Source organism: Oryctolagus cuniculus, chromosome 4 (assembly GCF_964237555.1).
Source record: "Oryctolagus cuniculus chromosome 4, mOryCun1.1, whole genome shotgun sequence".
NCBI classification, from domain to species: Eukaryota; Metazoa; Chordata; class Mammalia; order Lagomorpha; family Leporidae; genus Oryctolagus; species Oryctolagus cuniculus.
The window spans coordinates 109,425,884-109,446,351 of record NC_091435.1 but is presented as its reverse complement, the minus strand read 5'-3'; the positions used below and the strand labels follow the sequence as shown (position 1 = coordinate 109,446,351).

Sequence of the window (20,468 nt, the reverse complement as noted above, 5' to 3'; positions counted from 1 at the left end):
TTGATTTTCCATCATCAGAGTAGGGCGAAGAAACTGTAAGCTGAGGGAGGGAGGCTGAGAGGCTGTGGGTCGCCTTGAGCTGACGGGGCCCAGCACCTGGGTCCTAAGCACTCCTGGGGCTCGGCTTCACCTTCGTTCCCTCTCCTGACTTCTCTGAAGACGGCAGAAAGCCAAGAGGTCATTTCACATATAAATTAGATATTTCTAGTCATGTTAACTTCTATTTTGAAAATTTAAAAATTTCTTACAGCATTCTCAGAAATAACTCTTTGCATATTTATTTTTCTTGCTCTTTCAAATAAAAACCAATTACAGACCCACAAGCTATTTTTCCAAACTCTCAGAGACAACTGTATTTTGGACTTTGCCATCTAAAAGCACCTGGCTCCTGGCTCCTGCCATCGGATCAGCGCAGGTGCGCCGGCCGCATCGCGCTGGCCGCGGCAGCCATTGGAGGGTGAACCAACGGCAAAGGAAGACCTTTCTCTCTGTCTCTCTCTCTCACTGTCCACTCTGCCTGTCAAAAAAAAAAAAAAAAAAAGATAATATGGTGCAGTTATCATACATTATGTTACACCCCCTAGTGGACTCTGGGGCAGTGCCCAAAATAAAAAAAAATTAATATTCTAGCAATGACATATATACATGTTCACACTAAGAGAGGTGAGGCTTATAAATAGCCTTACCTGAATTTAGGTTACATTTTGCCATCAAATAGTTAGAAAAATCTTTGGTTTTTACATAGGGTTATAAGATAAAATAGAGAATGCTCAGATAAATTTGAATTTCAAATAAACAACAAAGAACATTTTTGTGGTGGTGATGGAGCAAGTAATTTTGTAGCACATGTCTCAATAATTGCATAGAACACACTTATAAATATGAAAAAACTTCAGTGTTTATCTGGAACTCAAGTTTAATGGAATGTCATATTTTAAAATTTTTATTTATTTATCTGAAAGTCAAAGAGATAGATGGGAAGAGAGAGGGACAGCGAGCGAGCTTTCCCACCCTCTGTTCACTCCCCAAAATGCCTGCAAAGGTTGGGGTTGGGACCGACTGAGGAGGGGAGTAGAAAGGCAATCCAGGACTCCCCCACGGGTGGTGGGAACCCAGAGATTTGAGCCATCACTTCTGCTCCCCAGCTCCGCATTGGGAGGAAGCTGGAGTCAGGAGCCAGAGCTGGGTATTGAACCCAGGCCCTCCCGTGTGGAACATGGGCATCTTACCCAGTGTCTTAACTGCGAGACTAAACTTTGCCCACCCCTGAATGCTATGTTTTATTTGTATAAAAACTAAATATGGTTTTAGGATTTTAGGACTACAAACAAGGGGTTGTAGACCTCCCCGTCTAGAAATATCACAACTGAAATGCTTTAGCAGCTACTCTCTTCCTGGAGTAGAGTTTGATTTGGGCCCATGAGAAGGGAGATACAGAAAACAAAGTTTTAAGTATGTGAAATATGAAGCCTGTGCAAAGCCAAGCAACTTAACAACTCAAGATACTTTAAAGGTTAGAAATAACATGACTGCTCTAAAAATAATTTGTTACACATTTTAATAGATAACTCTTTCCTAATTCACTTAAAAATGCATCATCTATAAAACATCTCTTATCGATGCATGAAATTCTCCTGTTATGACAATATAGCTCCATCTAATGGAAAAATGTGTAATTACAGCCCTTCATGGAGCTAGGAATTACTAGTTTTGGCTTTTTAAAAAGATTCATTTTTAAAAATTTATTTGAAAGGCAGAGTTACACACACACACACATACACACACAGGTAGGGAGGAGAGAGAGAGAGAGAAAGAGAGAGAGAATCAGTCTTCCATCTACTGGTTCACTCCCCAAATGGCTACAACAGCTGGGGTTGTGCCAGGAAGAATCCAGGAACCAGAAGCTTCATCAGAGTCTCCCATGTGGGTGGCAGAGGTCCAAGGCACTTGGGCCATCTTCAGCTGCTTTCCCAGGCCATTTACAGGGAGCTGGATAGGAAGTGGAGTAGCTGGAACTCAAACTGGCACCCGTATGGGATAGTGCCGGCTTTACCTGCTATACCACAGCACGGGCCCAGGAATTAATAGTTTAATTATTAGTAATATTCCATGTGTGCATATATATAGATATATATATATGTAACACACACACACACACATACACACACTCACTGAGGTATTCAATGTGTTTCTGAACTTTCTCATTTTTAGAGTCAGGTTTAAGATCTCAAGGGGGGGCTGGCGCCATGGCTCACTTGGTTAATCCTCCACCTGCGGCGCCGGCATCCCATATGGGTGCCAGGTTCTAGTCCCGGTTGCTCCTCTTCCAGTCCATCTCTCTGCTGTGGCCTGGGAAGGCAGTGGAGGATGGCCCAAGTGCTTGGGCCCTGCACCCACATGGGAGACCGGGAGGAAGCACCTGGCTCCTGGCTTCGGATCAGCGCAGTTCCACTGTAGCAGCCATTTGGGGAGTGAACCAATGGAAGGAAAACCCTTCTCTGTCTCTCTCTCTCTCACTGTCTATAACTCTACCTGTCAAATAAATTAAAATTAAAAAAAAAAAAAAGATCTCAAGGGACTCAGTCACTGCTGGTGTAAGAACTGTTCTTGTCCTTGGATTGGACTCTGAAATGTAAATATGTTTATATTGCTTATAACCACCAACACCCTAAGCTCATTCTTGCCCTGTTCATCTACAAAATAACCAGGAGAGTGTTTCATTTTCTTCCCTGGAGAATTCTGGCCTCTTCTGAGGTGGGGAGACTTTGAGGTTATTGAATCTGTGGTTCTCCACCTGGCTGAGTGTGAGGCTCATCTGGGGAAGTCAACAGGAATTCTAAGTTGCTGGGTGAGGCCTGCACTTGGGGGTCGTGTACGAGACCCCTCGTGACTCTAATGTGCAGCTGTAGTTAGGCCCCCGGGAATTCTGAGACATCCCTGAATCTTACAGTTGAAGAAACCAGAGCTCCCTGATTTCAGGGATGTGATCTATAATCTAGAATGCCGAGACTCTGACATACAAAAGCAGTCTCAATCCTTTCCCTTCCATCACAGTGCTCGTCTGATCCTTTCTTTTATGTAAGAAGCTATGGTGGGGAAAGGTACATTTCAAAATTCCAACTCAGAGCCACCGAGTCAGAAAGAAAGCTGTCTTCACTTCTGAGAGGCTGGCCCCCGAGTTTGAACTGTAGTCCATTTTATTCCTATGCTTCTGTCACCCCTCTCTATCAGCAAGTCAAAGCATGGGTCCTTCTACTCCATTGTCATGGTCCTAGCCTTGACTGATATGACTGGCTCCTGGCAAGCACTCAACTAGTAAGTGCAAAATTAAATAAATAATATCAAGGACTCTTGCATCCGTTTACTCCTCTCTGTCCAGAACAAACCCTCAATTCCTCCTTTACTGTTACAGTCTCTTTACTAATTTTTTTTTCTCATTTCCTGCCCTTTTTGCCTTTAGTCTCTCCCAGGTAATACATTCTGCATGGTACTTTCAGCCCTCAACATTTCATACCCCTGCCCCAAAACATGTATTTCTGTTTTATTTTTTTTTCTCACTCCACCGAAATTACCCATTGTCCTCATTGTCCCTATGCCATCTCCATTCATGCCATGTCGAAGTTCTAGTTCCTTCTGCTCCTTTAGACCTTGGAGCCTTGAAGTAGAGGAACAAATACAGGTTGTGGCACCGCACTGATAGTGCCTCAGATTCCAGCTCTGCACCTTGGTCACCTGGAGCCTCACTTACTACATCTGTAAAATGTTTCAGCGGAGAATAATATGATGAGGCTGGCCAGTGGGCCTGGGGTCTGTGGGCCCCTCAGACATGGATAGAGTGTCCTTCACAAGCAGGCTGCCAGCTGTGGCTGGAAAGCCTGTCTCCAGACCGACTGGCATCTCCCCCACTAATAGTTTCTTAGGCTGCCTGTGTGACCTGGCGGTTTTAACTCACACCTTCAGGGTGGTTACAGTCTTCCACCCAGAGCTGGCAGGGGAAGGGGCTGAGCGCCTGGGGAGAGTTGGACTGGCTCCAGGAGACCCTGGCTATCTTGTGTGACCTTGTGGTTTTAAACCATGCCTTCAGGTTAGTTGCAACCTTCTACCCAGGGCTAGCAGAGGAAGGGGCTGAGCCCCTAAGGAGACACAGTCTCCAGGAAACCCCCCACTATCTCCTTGAGCCCCAAGACAATCAACATATGTATGTGAAACCCGGTGTCCAAGGGGGACCCCCAATAGGACAACCTAATGAACAAATAGTAATGCCTTAAAACCCGGGACACTTCCTCAAAGCCAGTGTCCCACTCGGGCACTCTGCCTGGTCTCCTCTCGGATCAGACACTTTCTCTATTGCTTGCCAATCAAAAGTTTCTGCCTCTTTGCAAATTGTTTCCTGGCTTTTTATTTCTATATTAAGCTGAAGAAAAGAACTCAGAGACTTGCTCCGGCAACCACCCTCCCTGCTGTGACAGGTAACGTATAACACATTTAAAGCACCTGCTACCATGTCTTGTACACGTATTGGGCTGACATTTTAGTCTCTTCACGAGCACCAGTTTTGACTATAGCTATGAAAGTCCCAGACTTGAGTAGACTGATTCCTCCCACTGTCATCTTTTTCAAAATGATTTTAGGCTATTATAGGTTCTTTGCCTTTTCTTTTAAATTCTAGCCTCTACTCAAATGAAAACAATGCATTCCTAATCCCCTTAAGGGAGCCCACTACCTTCCCCCCACCTCCCACCTTCAGCAACAAGGTTATGCTGCAACTGGATTAAGCTGATAAGCATAGGCAGTCTCCCTTGTTTCAGGATTGGTTTAGGGAAGTGCACTTGCTTTTGTTAGTCAAGAATTCATTCCTAGATTTACTGTTTTTGCTTAAGTGATTTTGGCTTGGGCTTTTGGTCATTTGCAACCTAACAGGTGTTAACTCTTGAGAAAAGCTGCAGGGGCTGGTCTGGCACTCACAGGGAAACCTGGGTGTTAAAAACGTAAAACATTTCACCAGTCGCCTCAGACGCAGTCAGTCTGACCATGCAGGGGACAGAGGAAAACAAGGCAATTTACCAGTCAGGTCTGTCTGGTCTGTCCCTAAGGCCCAGTGGGAGGAGCCACCACTTAGGGAGCACCTAATCACTTGGAGGAATTTTCTCTGGGAGCACCTGTATCACAAAGGAAAATACTCCACACCGTATGTTGCTATGTGAAAAGAAACCTACTTTGTTTTGGAATACAACACCCTCCCTTCCCAAGAAACCCTGGTTGGTGGGGATATTCACACCTTACTCCTCTCCTGGAGGATGGCCCACAGAACCAAGCACAGGAAAATCAGAGGCTTTCTACTTCTTGACACCCTTAAGGTAACACGGTGTTCAAGGGTGTGTACTCACAATCTGGAACTCACTTTTCTCCACAGCTCATCAGTCAACTGGTTCACAACCCCAATGGCCGCCCACAGCCAGGGCCCCACCCACACCCCCACCACCTTTCCAGGTGCATTCACTCCTGGGAGGCATACTGGCATTCCAAAAAGCTGCTCAACCTGCTGAACCACAACACTGACACCACTGCCGCCACGCCTCCAGTTGACAGCACTGACATTTAGTAATTCTTTTTGTACATTTCATCAGCATCAGAGCCCAGGTTAAGACCCAAGGTCTGGTACCATCGTCAGGTTAGAGAAATTCACTCTCATTCAATCTAGATGCTGCTAAACTACCTCAAACAAATCCAGTTTGAGGAAACAATGTTAGTTTTCATAAACTTTCATATTTCAATCTACTAAAGAGCTAACTCTTAACACTATTAGTAAGTAAGTGCCAGGATTCTAACTGGACATTAAGCACTTGGGTTTAGCAGGACCGCTGCTTACCCAAAACTTCTATACTAATGACCAGACAACATCCTTTGAAGCAGAATGCACAAGCGATGCCACACTGAGCACACAGGTGCTGGGCTCCTAGGCTCGCATTTATGAAACTGCAAACACCTGAGGCTGTTAAGAGCATGCAGCATATTTCAGTTTAAAGCTGTGTGTGAACATGCTTCGATAATATTCCCAATGCTACTTTCACTTGAGATCTCTAATAGGAACTTTGGAAATTCTAGCTGTAACTTATTTAAATACTGCCTATAAAAATTATCAAAGGAAAACCAGAATCACGCAAACAGAATACTCTTTAATAAAAAATAAATAAGACAGAGGTTTAAGAATACAATTTTTTTAATTGCCCAATAAGTGAAAAAATCCCTTTCTGGATGTTTCTTTTTTATGAGTACTTCATGAGTGAAGGAAAGCCTCTACGGGGAGGCCTGACCTAATCCTCAGACTCTGATCCATCTTCATCTTGACTAATCTGGAAGTAGCGAAGTTCATAAGTCTCCTTGTCAGACGCAACCACACGAAGCCAATCACGAAGATTGTTCTTCTTAAGGTACTTCTTGGTAAGGTATTTCAAATACCTTTAAAATAAAAGCATGAATTTCATTAACAAACAGAATCTATTAAGATTATATGGAAGATATACATTCTTTTTGTTCATACCTTACACATTCCTCCCCACCCTTTGCTATTGTACTCCCTCTGCTCACAGCACCTCGTTTTAACTCAGCCTCTCTGAATTCTTGGGCCCTCGACCTGTAACAAGGAAGTCACAGAACTGCACCTTCTAACTTATGTTGCGTGGCTTTAAAACCCTTGGGGACAGCAGCTACATTCTTTGAATCCTTGCTAATTCCTAACTTCAGTTGACATGCACTGCCACTGAAGTAGGCAGGCATACAGGTTAAAATTGTTAGATTTGTGAACTGGAAGACCACGCCTTTGTCATGGCCCTGTGTGACCTCATTCCCTTACCTGGCCACACCTGGGTGCCCACCAGCCAATCAGGTTAATTAACCACTCACCTTTGGAAGTGGGTTAAAAGCCTGCACAAGGTGTGGCCTGGCGCTGGCCAGAGCCCTTCTCCCCTGGCCTCTTGTCAGGAGGGGGCTTGCTGTAGCCCTGCGCCTCCAGGGCACATGGCCTTCAGGCCATGTGCTTAAGGCTTCCTGGCCCAGATACAGGCCTAGATGCTCATCCACATGGCTGGTTCCTGGTGCTTGGTACGAACCCCTATTCACCTCTCTTAAATAAAGCTCTCACTCTCCTATACATCTTTCTCATTAAATAAAAGCTTAAAACGTACCATGCTGCCTTGTTATTAGGCAAGAACCCTCCTGGACTTATTAATATCGGGGATTTTAATAAGCCTGTGGTGAAATCATAAGGCACCCCAAATCCCAGTAGCACATGTGGCAACCCGGATAGCATTTCTAGGGAACTTTAAGGGGCCACATTTCAGTGTAAATTTCAGGGGGTCTTCTCCAATTTCACCACTACTTCAGTCCAATCCACCACCATCTCCTAATGCTGTTAGTGGTCTTCAGCAACAAGTCAATGGTTTCCCTTCCTGTTGCTTTGAAGATCTGCTCCCCAGCTACCCCTCCAGCCTGGTGCACCCTTCTCACAACACCCTATACTCCTTACTACACTTAAGTGAGGTCTTTCATGACCAGCCACCCCCCGAAACACAACCCTGTACAGAACTTGCCACAGCCTGAAATTTATTGCACACCTCTCTTGTCCAGTCCTACAGTGGTGCTGCCATGCACTCATTTACCATTTGCTGAGTAAAAAACCAAAACCTTCCCATTAGTAAGTTGCAGTATTTCTTCCATGCGTACACTAAACATGCTTCTGGAAATGCATTCTTATACTTATGCACCAACACACATTTCTGTACACAGTTCCGATTAACAGGGCATACAGTTCATGAGTGAGAACTAATGTTGGACATGATTTACCTAAATACAATCCAGCAAGGAATCACAACAGCCAGGCACCTGGCACCCAGTGAATAAATTTTCCACACAGATGGGCATTTAGTAAGTTCAAAGCAGATTTTGGATATATCCGATTAACGTATTTATTCTTGCATAAAGAGAATGCTGCATTAAGTATTCTCTAAAAATACTGCACAACCATAATTTTAGTAAAAATTTGCAAAGTGCATACCAACCTTTTAGAGAACTGTTTCTCAGAAACAACCGTGATTTTATTCTTGAAGCGTTCAATGTGAACAACATTCCCGAGATTTCCAGTTTTCCCATTGACTTTAACCTTTTCCCGGAGAAACTGTTCCTATTTCAAAACAGAAAGAATGCAAACTAGGGAAGAAAACCCTAGATATTCACTAGGGAAGGCACCCTAGGAATAGAGGTCAGGTTATTATCAGATATACTTAAGTCATCATGAAGAACTCTACAAATATAAAAACAAGCTGAGGATGATACTCACAAAATTTCCTGAATCAAAAATTCCATCTTCCATAGGATGAGTAAAGTCCAAATTAAACTTCCAGGTTGACTTCTTGGGCTTTTTGTCTTTTTGCTACAAGAAGATTAATTATAGCACTGTAAGAATTTACTTTATATGAAATGTGTATCAATGCAATATGCAACGTCCTAGTTTACTTATATACAAATATGCAACTGTCAATCTGCCATAGCCCAATTTTTCTTTAATCAGACTTTCTAAAGAGGGGTACAATTTTAACTTGGTTTAAACCAAAATTTCTGTGGGTTCTGTACAAGTCCACAACTCAGATGTTGCTATGGTTGGCAACAGTCCACATTCAGTGAAATAAAAACATAATCACTATTTGCTAGAGAATGTCACCTCCAATTAGATCCACCCACATGGATCTCAAGTATTAATATTTTTTTAAAAATAATTATCCACAACGTGGGGCTGACAAGAGATTAGTGGGTGCTGGGATTGATATACTGCTTGCTAAGCAGTTCACAGCTCTGTCAGAACTTGACCCATGTAGAAACAGATAATCCCAGAACTTGTCATTTAACCCAACCGGCAAAATGTAATTGGCAAACTGCCAAAACAAAGGGTCTTCAAAATGTTCCTAACACTTTATTTTTACTCCAAAACAAGATAATATTTTTATTCCATTTTCACACTAAGTTTCCTCAAATACATCTTTTACTCGAAGCAAGCTCTTTCCAATACTAGAACCACTTAATATTTAAACTACTTCACAAAGTTTCTTCAACTATAAAGTTCTCGGAGCGCGCCTGGGCCCTCCGACCGGCCCGCCTCCATTGCTAATTACCCACCCTCCCTGGTGCAAACGGAGCCGCAACGGCGCAGAGAAAAGGCCGATGCTGTCCCCAGCCCTGTCTACAGTCGTGCCTCCCTCTTCCCTGAGAGCCCACGACCCCCATCTTAAGCCGATTCCGGGCCCAGCTCGAACTCCACCAGACCACATGGCAGCGACAGGTCTAAACAACTGGGTACCCTAAAACTTTGTGTTCCCGCGAACCACTTCTCCCTTCTCTTTATCTGATCGACGCTCTTCCTCGCCAGGTACAAACATTTAAGATACACCAAAACCCTCCCCTAAAACGAGTACCCTCACTCACCGGCGCCATCTTAGAAGACCGCAGTAGCGCAGAGAGGAAGCGACCCGCGCGCGGCACGTATTTATAGCGCAGCGTGCTACGTCACGCGCCGAGGACGTCGGCCCTCCGCCTTCCAGAAAAGGACGTGGGGCGGGGCGGGGCGCGGAGCTCGGTAACCCAGGAAACCGGGGGCGTGGCTCCGGGAGAGCCGTTCGTGAATGCCTACTGGCGGCAGTGGTTGCCCTGATTCCCCGGCTCCAGGTTAGTCACGGGGATGCATCCCTGCAGTTGCGAGGAGGCTGCTCCCAGAATGGCCCGCGGGAGTCATCTGAAACTAACCGGTTGGATCTTTCTAATCAGGGCAAGGCAGTGGCTCAGGCTGCCTTTTTTTTTTTTTAATTTTTAAACTTATTTAATGAATATAATTTCCAAAGTACAGCTTATGGATTACAATGGCTCCCCCCCCATAACTTCCCTCCCACTCCCCACTCTCCCTACCCCCTTCCATTCACATCAAGATTCATTTTCATTTCTCTTTATATACATATCAGTTTAGCATATATGTAAAGATTTCATATATTAAGTAAAGATTTCAACAGTTTGCACCCACACAGAAACACAAAGTGAAAAATACTGTTTGAGTACTAGTTATAGCATTAATTCACAATGTACAGCACATTAAGGACAGAGATCCTACATGAGGAGTAAGTGCACAGTGACTCCTGTTGTTGACTTAACAAATTGACACTCTTGTTTATGGCCTCAGTAATCACCCTAGGCTCTTGTCATGAGTTTCCAAGGCTATGGAAGCCTTTTGAGTTCACCGACTCTGATCATATGTAGACAAGGCCATGGTCAAAGTGGAAGTTCTCTCCTCCCTTCAGAGAAAGGTACCTCCTTCTTTGATGACCTGTTCCTTCCACTGGGATCTCACTCGTGGAGATCTTTCATTTAGGTTTTTTGTTTGTTTGTTTGTTTGTTTTTTTGCCAGAGTGTCTTGGCTTTCCATGTCAGGCTGCTTTAGTATCTCCCCTCTTGCAATTACAATGTTCTAGCCAAAAAGTTATTCCAATATATATTTTTAGTTGCTTGAGAATTTATTTTTTCCCCCAAAGAAACCTTCTATTTAAGGAATACAGACTTCATGCATTTCATAAGTACAACTTTAGGAATGTAGTAATTTTCCCCTTATGTTTTATTTATGAGTCTCATGTTTCAAAACGACTGTTGAGGGCCATCAGGGCTTCTAGTACTGTAAATTAGGTACTGGGATGAGGGTGCAGGATCTCAGTAAGAGCAAAACACATGGCATGGATTTCTTGTCCACACGTTGGGTATAATTTACTCCACGTTGTCACGAGTTCCAGTGAACCCCAGGTCCCCTGACTTAACGAAAAGCCTCCCAGCTAATTCCACAAATATGTGCTGTGATGTATCTACCAATATGTGTGAGGGCCACGAGGGTGGAAATGTCGACATCACAGCAGCACAGTGGCGTGCCGCTCAGATGTTAGTCCTGCTGAGTGCCTGGGGGATGAAACTGCTATGGGCAGGGGGCAGGGGGAGATTTGGAGACTGACTCTAGAAAGTGACGATTGTGGGCTGGCACGTCGCAAAGTGGGTAGGCATCCCATAGAGCCTCTGATTCCATAGTCCCAGCTGCTCCACTTCCAATCCAGCTGCCTGCTAATGCACCTGGGAAAGCAACAGAAGATGGCCCAAGTGCCTGGGCACCTGCATCCACCTGCAGACCATGAAGAAGCTCCTGGCTCTTGGCTTTAGCCTGGCCCAGCTATGGCTATTGTGGCCTTTTAGGGAGTAAACCAGAGGATGGAAGGTCTTTCTCTCTCTCTCTTTCTCTGTAACTGTCTTTCAAATAAATAAATAAAGTACAGAATATAAAACTAAGTGTTTTTAATGTGTTTAAGAGATAAAAGTATAAGGGAACCAGGACAATCAAGTTTTGCCAGGATATTTGCCATTTGGGGAGTGAAACCAGTGAATGGAAGACTTTCTCTCTCTCTCTCTCTCTCTCTCTCTTTCTCTCTCTCCTGTAACTCTGCTTTTCAAATGAATGTCTTTTTAAAAAAAAAACCTGATAATTTTATGTGTGCTTCATGCCATCATTTATCGTGAGAACTGTTTTGATAATGCATAGTCTGAATAGAGCTGCTAAATTCCTAGAAGAAATCCATTTCAACAAGATTGTCCAGGTGTTTGCCTTAAGAACCACAATAATTTCATTTGCTTTCCAAACATTAAGGAGCCAAGAAAGCAACTGGCATTTCTTTCCCCAAGAACTGCCGGTCTGCAGAGCAGAAATGATCTGTGCTCTTGGATATTTTGAAAATTAATCATTAACTGAAAAACACACTTTGTTTTGCTTGGCAGCCTTCTATATTATAATAAACTCCTTAAGAATTGTTAAGCCATTTGTTCAAAGGAGATATGAAAAACATGTTTCAAAATAACTAGTACTTGCAAAATAACCAGTTAGAAAGAGTAATAGAGGAAAAGATTTCTCTAAATTAAAAAAAAATTACCAGAAACGTGCAAATTGGAAGACTAAATGCTGTAAATTGATCAGTTCTTCCCAAACTGTGTACTTGCACACACACGCACAAAGTATATATTAACATTATGCCATTCATTCGGATCTGGCTAATAAGTCAATGAGAATATTTCAGGCATGGAAAGACAAGACACTGTGGCAAAAAAATTAAAAAACCTAAATGAAAGATCTCCGCGAGTGAGATCCCAGTGGAAAGAACAGGCCATCAAAGAAGGAGGTACCTTTCTCTGAAGGGAGGAGAGAACTTCCACTTTTGACTATGGCCTTGTCTAAATAAGATAGGAGTTGGCGAACTCAAGAGGCTTCCATAGCCTTGCTAGCTTATGACAAGAGCCTCGGGTGATTACTGATATCATAAATAAGAGTGTCAATTGTTAAATCTACAACAGGAGTCACTGTGCACTTACTCCCCATGTAGGATCTCTGTCTTTAATGTGTTGAACTATGTGAATTGACGGTATGGCTGGTATTTAAACAGTACTTCATACTTTGTGTTTCTGTGTGGGTGCGAAGTGTTGAAATTTCACTTAGTATGCACTAAATTGATCTTCTGTATACAGAGATAATTGAAAGTGAATCTTGATGTGGGTGGGATGGGAGAGGGAGTGGGAGATGGGAGGGTTGCAGGTGGGAGGGAGGTTATGGGGGGGGAAAGCCACTATAATCCAAAAGTTGTACATTGGAAATTTATATTTATTTAATTATTTATTTTTTATTTTTTGACAGGCAGAGTGGACAGTGAGAGAGAGAGACAGAGAGAAAGGTCTTCCTTTTGTCGTTGGTTCACCCTCCAATGGCCGCTGTGACCGGCGTGCTGCGGCCGGCACACCGCGCTGATCCGAAGGTAGGAGCCAGGTGCTTCTCCTGATCTCCCATGGGGTGCGGGGCCCAAGGACTTGGGCCATCCTCCACTGCACTCCCTGGCCACAGCAGAGAGCTGGTCTGGAAGAGGGGCAACCGGGACAGAATCCGGCGCCCCGACCGGGACTAGAACCCGGTGTGCCGGCGCCGCAAGGTGGAGGATTAGCCTAGTGAGCCGGGGCACCGGCCGGAAATTTATATTTATTAAATAAAAGTTAAAAAAAATGCCATTCAACACCTTATTTTTTTGATAGTTGATTCTAAAGCATGAAAAGGTACATATCTGTAAATAGCCAAGAACAATGAAGAGTGTATTTCTAGCTCCTCAAATATCTGTATCTATACACTACATATAGTACTTGATAGATATATCAGGGAACTTTGGAAAATTCACAGAAAAATATAATTAAAAGCTATGTTCATTTTGGGGCAAAAAGATATGGTATCTGTGAATGCTTCTTTAATAATACACATTTCCCACAGATGTTTTGAAGACCTCTTATATTTCTTTTTTATAGAAAACTTTTAATTAATAAGTAAAAATTTTTAAAGTACAACTTTTGGATTATAGCAATTCCTCCCCCCATAACCACCCTCCCACCTACAAACCATCCCATCTCCTTCTCCCTCTCCCATCACATTCTTTATTAAGATTTATTTTTAATTATATACAGAAGATCAACTCTAAGTAAAGATTTCAACACTTCACACCCACACAGACACACAAAGTATAAAGTACTGTTTGAAGACGAGTTGTATTGTTAATTCTCATAGTACAGCACATTAAGGACAGAGATCCTACATGGGGAGCAAGTGCACAGTGACTCCTATCGTTGATTTAACAATTGACACTCTTATTTATGATGTCAGTAATCACTCACAGGATCTTTCATTTAGGTCATTTTTTGCCACAGTTTTTTTTTTTAAAGACCTCTTATACTTCTAATATAAACTTCAGTCATTGGAGCTACATGATATTGGAGCCTAGATAGAACAATTTAAAAAAAAGAAAAAGAATATAGAAAGATAGTATGGTGGATTAGATTTATAGAGAAGTCCCTCCATTATGTATCTATCTAAAAATGGCTATAATAGTTTTTTTAATTTATTTTTTAATTATTATTTCTTTTTTGACAGGCAGAGTGGACAGTGAGAGAGAGAGACAGAGAGAAAGGTCTTCCTTTGCCGTTGGTTCACCCTCCAATGGCCGCCGCGGCCGGCGCACCGCGCTGATCCGATGGCAGGAGCCAGGTACTTATCCTGGTCTCCCATGGGGTGCAGGACCCAAGGACTTGGGCCATCCTCCACTGCACTCCCTGGCCACAGCAGAGAGCTGGCCTGGAAGAGGGGCAACCGGGACAGAATCCGGTGCCCCAACCGGGACTAGAACCCGGTGTGCCGGCGCCGCAAGGCGGAGGATTAGCCTAGTGAGCCGCGGTGCCGGCCAAAAATGGCTATAATAGTTTCATAAACAATTTTTAATGTATGGTTACACTGGTAGAAAAGTAAAATACTGTTTTAGAAGCAGAAGTGACAAGCCATGTTCATATGTGTTTGAAGTTTTAATTAGCTTTGGCCAAATAGCATGAAAAAGCTCCAAACTAAAAATGTGGTTTAAAGTATGCTCAGGCCTTTATGGAAAAGCAAATGCAAATGCTGTCTGGAGGAATTCATTTTAAGTCTGGGCACAAAAATATTCCCCAAGATAAACTTCAAGAAATATAAGCAATTTTTTTTAAAAAAAGTTAATAAACACATGGAAAACAAACCACCATGAATGAAAGCACCGGAGATCTATAAAATGAGACTTGTGGAGACTACATATATTAGAATTATAAGGTACATGGGGCCTGTGCTATTGCTTGGGGGGTGAGACCACCTATAGTACTGGCATCCCATATGGGCAGTGGTTCGGTTCCTGGCTGCTCCACTTCCTATTCTTCTCCCTGCTAATGCACCAGAGAAAGTAGTGGAAGATGGCCCAAGTGTTTAGGCCCCTGTGCCCATGTGGGAGACCTGGAAGAAGCTCTTGGCTCTTGGCTTAAGATCGGCCCCACTCTGGCAATTGTGGCCTTTTGGGGAGTGAACCAGGAGATGGAAGATCTGTCTGTCTCTCCGTAACTCTGCCTTTCAAATAAATAACTAAAAAATAAATAAGGAATGTACAGAATATAAAATTAAATATTTTTAAAAATGTTTTAGAGATAAAGTATAAGGGAACCAGGACAATCAGGTTCTACCAGGATATTTTTTAAAAGGAGCTAAATATTATAAAAATTAAAATCAGAAAAACTCAAATTAGCAATAGTGGAGAAGAAACAGGGTTGTAGACCCAGCTGAAGAGAAAATTAGTGAGTGGGAAATTATTTACAATGCAACACAGAAAAACCAAAGTTATAAAAGTAGGTTAAGGCACTGTGCACTTGCTCCCCATGCAGGACCTCTGTGCCTAATGTGTTGTACTATGAGAATTAACGGTAAAACTAGTCTTCAAACAGTACTTTATACTTTGTGTGTCTGTGTGGGTGCAAAGTGTTGAAATCTTAGTGTAGTGTTGATCTTCTGAATATAAAGATAATTAAAATGAATCTTAATAAAGAATGGGTTGGGAGAGGGAGTAGGAGGTGAGATGTTTTGGGGAGGGGAGGGTGGTGTGGGGGGAAGAAACACTAAAATCCAAAAATTGTACCTATGAAATTTATATTTATTAACTAAAAGCTTTCTATTAAAAACCAAAAACAACAACAACAACAAAAGTAGGTTAAGGGACAAGGACAACAAAGAGAACAAGTATTTCTTTTCATTGCTTACTCTTATTATTTTCAGCTTATTTAGTCATTTGCCTATTTATGGACATTTAGATTATTTCATTTTTTTTCTCTTTTAAACAAATGCTTTGAGGAAGTTTTTTAATTAACAAAATTATGGTCACCTTCTCATGTGAAAAGAAACATTCATGAAAGAAAATATAATGAAGAAAAAAATTAATATGCAAAAATATCTAATTCACTTGCTCAGAAATAGCTATTTAATGCTGTGGGAAATAACATAAATTTATAAAAACTGGATGGTATTATGTGAGTTTTTGGGGTGTTAAGAAACTTATTTAGAAATAATTTCAAACTTACCAAAGATTATAAAATAGTTCAAAGCACCCACATTCATACATGCACATCTTTTATCCTTATTTTCATGACATTCCTTTTATTCCATTTGTTCTCTCTCACACACACACCTTTCACTGTATCTGGAGTTCCAATCATAGGTGAGAAGGTAGGAGATTATAGAGGAATTCACCTATTTATTTTCTCTCAAGGCTTGTATAGTTTCATTGTTTCCAATGGGAGCGCTACTTTATTTGGAATTTATTTATATATTATGAAATTTGTCTTGTTTTTTCACAATTGTCTCAGCACAATTTATTTAAGTTCATCTTTCCTGTGATTTGCATACCACCCTAAGCATACACTACATATTTTTTTTAAAGATTTATTTATTTATTTGAAAGTCAGGGTTACACAGAGAGAGGAGAGGCAGAGAGGCAGAGAGGCAGAGAGGCAGAGAGGCAGAGAGAGAGAGAGAGAGAGAGAGAGAGAGAGAGAGAGAGAGGTCTTCCATCCGCTGGTTCATCCCTAGTTGGCTGCAACAGCTGGAGCTATGCCAATCTGAAGCCAGGATCCAGGAGCTTCCTCCAGGTCTCCCATGTGGGTGCAGGGGCCCAAACACTTAGGCCATCTTGTACTGCTTTCCCAGGCCATAGCAGACAGCTGGATCAGAAGTGGAGCAGTCAGGACTCAAACCGGCACCCATATGGGATGCTGGTGCTGCAGGTGGCGTCTTTACCTACTATTTGAAAGGCAGAACAACAGAGAGAGACAGACAGACATAGACATCTTCCATCTAATGGTTCACTCCTCGAATGGTTGCAAAAGTGAAGTCTGGTCCAGGCCCAAGCCAGGAGTCAAGGACTCCATCCTGGTCTCCCACGTGGATGGCACAGGCCCTCTTGGGCCATCTTTTGCTTTTCCAGGCACAATTGCGGGAATGCTGGAAGTGGAGCAGGCAGGACTCAAACCTTCACTGCTAAGTGGGATGCTGGTGTTGTAAGAGGCAGCTTGATCCACCGTGCAACAACACCAACCCCAAACACTAGACATCTCTATGTATATGGGTCCAATCTGGGTTTTCTCTTCTTTTCTGTTGGTCTGGTTATTTCTTTGCCAGTCTCTCACTGTCCATCAGTGGTGGGGAACTTTTTTACTGACGAGGGCCATTTCGATATTTACAACATTATTCATCGGGCTGTACAGTTATCCACTTACAAATGAGCCTATTACATATTTATTGAATTTCGAGTCCCACCTGCAGTTTCCTTGGCAGCACCAGACCAAATGATTCTATGAGCCTTATCCACTCCACAGGCTAGACATTCCTCACCTGTTAGAGAATTTGTAACAGGTTTTAATTTAGTGCTAGTCCCCACTCATGGCTCTTTCTTGTCAGTACTTTTATTATGATAGTGAATTATGTAATAGATTTTCTAATCATTAAATCATTCTTGTGTTTCTGAAATAAACTCCATGTGGACCTCTGGTTTTATTTTCTTCATGCAGTGTTTGGGTTTAAAAACTGGTAATACACAAAGGTACTTCAAAAAGTTCATGGAAAGTTAATTTTGGTGCAAAACAACTTGAAATTCATGCATAGTATTTTCATAATATATAGTTCCCATGAACTTTTTGAAGATGCCTTGTATTTAGGGATTTTTGTATTCAATATTTTTGTTTTGTTATTTTGTTATCAGGTTTAAGTACCAATGCTAAACTTGGCTTCCTAAAATGAATTTAGGAGCTCTGTTTGTATTCTATGTTCTACAACAGTATCGGTAACACTGGGACAAACAGGTCTGTAAAAGCTTAGCAAAATTCTCCTGTGAATCCATTTGAACCTAGTTTTGTTTGGTTTCTTTGTAGGACAGTTTTTTGATAGCTTTCTCTATTTCTCCTATTAAAATTTTTCTGTTTAAGCTTTTTATCTTTACTGTGGTCGATTTTGATAACCATATTTTCCTAAGAAGTTATAAAAATTTTATTATATATATTTTCAAAAAATCAGAATTTTATTTAGATATTTTCCTATTCATATCATTGATTTCTGCATTTATCTTTAGGTTTTTCTGTTTGATTTAGGAATTTAATTCAGTTTTGCTCATACTTTCATTTTTACTGATTAACAGATATGATATGAATTTTCCTCTAATACTGTTTTATACAGATTCCAACACACAGGGCTTTAATTTCTGTTTTCTCATTATACATTTGTATACTATCTTAAAATTTACAGCAGGAAGGACTATTTTCTTTTAAAATTTTATTTGAGAGACAGAGATAGAGATCTTCCATTTGCTGTTTCACTCCTCAAATGCCTTCAACAGCTTGGGCTGGGTTAGCCAGAAACTGGGAGCCTACAACTCAACCTGGGTCTCAAATGTGGGTGGCAGGAACCAACTACTTGGGCCATCACTGCTGCCTCCCAAGGGTTGGCAGCTGGACGCTCGAATTGGATATAGAGCTAGGACTCAGATATGGAATGTGGGTGTCCCAAAGTGGCATCTAATTTTCTATTTTTGTTCTTAATTTCACTTGGAATTGGTATTATAGTGTTACTTTTCATATTTATACTTAAAGAAATCACTACTGTTCTCATTGTGTTGTAAATATCTTTTAAGTTCTATTTGATTTTGAAAGGTATATTCTCGGCTGGTACTGTGGCGCACTTGGCTAATCCTCCGCTTGTGGCGCCTGCACCCCGGGTTCTAGTCCCGGTTGGGGCACCAGGTACTAGTCCCGGTTGCTCCTCTTCCAGTCCAGCTCTCTGCTGTGGCCTGGGAGGGCAGTGGAGGATAGCCCAAGTCCTTGGGTCCCTGCACCTGCATGGGAGACTGGGAGGAAGCATGGGCTCCTGGCTTTGGATCTGCACAGTGCCGGCTGTAGTGGCTATTAGGGGAGTGAACCAACGGAAGGAAGACCTTTCTCTTTGTCTCTCTCTCACTGTAACTCTGTCAAATAAAAAAAGAAAAGAAAGAAAAGTATATTCTCTAATTCAAGGTGTTAAATTTACCTCACTGATTATATTGTGATTAAAATGGACTATACCAACACCCACAATTTAGGTGAAATACACGTAATTGTGAGCCAAAAAAAGCAGTTTATAGTGATGGAAATTTAGGACCCTCACTCTTTTAACTAGAATCCACTTGGCAACCGAGGTTGCCATGCCTTTTTGGCCCTCATGAACAGCCAAATGCAATTGACTGTGGTGCTGGGAAGTGCCCATGGATGTGGCAAAAAATTACCTAGAGTGGATTCAGAAATGACTCTCAGATCAGACAATGTACTGTTACAACTTTGGAACCACTATGCTCCTGGTGTTAACAGATATGCTCAGCATGTTGTGGGAACTGGTGTTTCAAGTTCCCAATGGAGCACACTAGGCAGCACGTCCTAATTGGACCAGATTCACAGAAGGGCACCTCCTATTTGGCTAGAATGTTTAATTATTTGGGGGAAGAAGCACAAAACACTTATTAGCTGTTTTTCTTCTTTTCTCCCTCCTGTGCCTACATCTGGGAAACTGGGTTATTGGTATTTTTAAGTTCCAACAATGGGGATGGAGGCTAGAAGACTAATCCAGTGACTCTTTTACTCTCAAAGTCTGCCTTCTGCATCTGGTAGGTCAGGGATATTAGTACTAATGATCAAGGCATGGGCCAGTGCTGTGGCACCACCTGCAGTGCCAGCACCCCATATAGGCGCCTGTTCAAGTCCTGGCTGCTACACTTCTGATCCAGTTCTCTGCTATGGCCTGGGAAAGCAGTAGAGGATGGCCCAGGTCCTTGGGCCCCGGCACCCACATGGGAGACCGGGAAGAACCTTCTGGCTTCGGATTGGCGCAGCTCCAGCCATTGCGGCCAAGTGGGAGTGAACCAAAGGATGTAAGACCTCTCTCTCTCTGACTCTCCTTCTTTCTCTGTTTAACTCTGACTTTCAAATAAAATAAATAAATCTTTTTAAAAAACCCACTAATGATCAAGGCTATGAAGTGACAACTGCCATGATAGCTCTGGCATGGCTCACATGTCTGGGAGAGGGATATTTTAGAATGGTACAACGCATGAAAGGAAGAAACCAAGTGAGCTATCCAGAGATGAACTATCTAGCTGGTGTGGGTTAGACAGAGGACTGGGAAAGAGTGGGGGTCAGGGACTCTCTGCACCACTCACGTCACTGTGGAAAGAGAGTAGCATACAGCTGGGAGGGAAGGAGTACCTCTGACCCTGGGAGGGATCATTAACTTCCTTGGCATTAAGTATCCCTGGAAGGGTACACAGAAAGCAGGTGAAGAGGAGAAGATTTTACTATTTTGGACTTGTTAAAATGTGAACTAAGTGACTATTTCACATATTTTTAAAAATATTAAAAATTAAAAATAAAACCAAAATTGTACCTGAATCTGGAACTAAAGTGTAGAAATTAAATTACCCAGCCAAAATTGGGGCATTCTCAGTGAGGACCTAGAATAT

The 20,468-nt window shown here is 42.3% G+C and overlaps 2 protein-coding genes across 8 annotated transcripts in view; both read right to left on the bottom strand.

Moving 5' to 3' along the window:
• Nucleotides 1-6,202: 6,202 nt before the first annotated feature.
• Nucleotides 6,203-9,607, bottom strand: RPL22L1 (ribosomal protein L22 like 1). The gene is made up of 4 exons (XM_002716423.5): nt 9,475-9,607; nt 8,336-8,428; nt 8,058-8,179; nt 6,203-6,459 (listed from the first exon to the last, which is right to left on the bottom strand). Exons 1-4 carry the CDS (start codon nt 9,481-9,483, stop codon nt 6,315-6,317), a joined length of 369 nt encoding a protein of 122 aa, XP_002716469.1. The 5' UTR covers nt 9,484-9,607; the 3' UTR covers nt 6,203-6,314.
• Nucleotides 6,259-20,468, bottom strand: part of EIF5A2 (eukaryotic translation initiation factor 5A2) — a 31,125-nt gene continuing 16,915 nt past the window's right edge. For 3 of the 7 annotated variants that reach the window (XR_011388374.1, XR_011388375.1, XR_011388376.1), the window contains 5 exons: nt 20,393-20,459; nt 9,475-9,787; nt 8,336-8,428; nt 8,058-8,245; nt 6,343-6,459 (listed from right to left, as the gene is read on the bottom strand). Coding sequence is in view for 1 of the 7 variants with exons in the window: in XM_051818781.2 (XP_051674741.1) it covers nt 20,424-20,459 (36 nt within the window). In the remaining 6 variants the exon portion in view is untranslated. Of the gene's footprint in view, nt 6,460-8,057; nt 8,246-8,335; nt 8,429-9,474; nt 9,788-15,537; nt 17,324-20,392; nt 20,460-20,468 lie in introns of those variants that run through there. The other 4 variants (XR_011388377.1, XR_007908801.2, XR_011388378.1 and 1 more) reach the window with 3 other exon arrangements.

Excerpts from the sequence above, each read along its gene's own strand:
- RPL22L1 (XM_002716423.5), bottom strand. Across the intron at positions 8,180-8,335 it reads TTTTTGATTCAGGAAATTTT|GAACAGTTTCTCCGGGAAAA; the intron begins GTGAGTATCATC and ends GTTTTGAAATAG. Across the intron at positions 6,460-8,057 it reads GAGAAACAGTTCTCTAAAAG|GTATTTGAAATACCTTACCA; the intron begins GTTGGTATGCAC and ends TTTATTTTAAAG.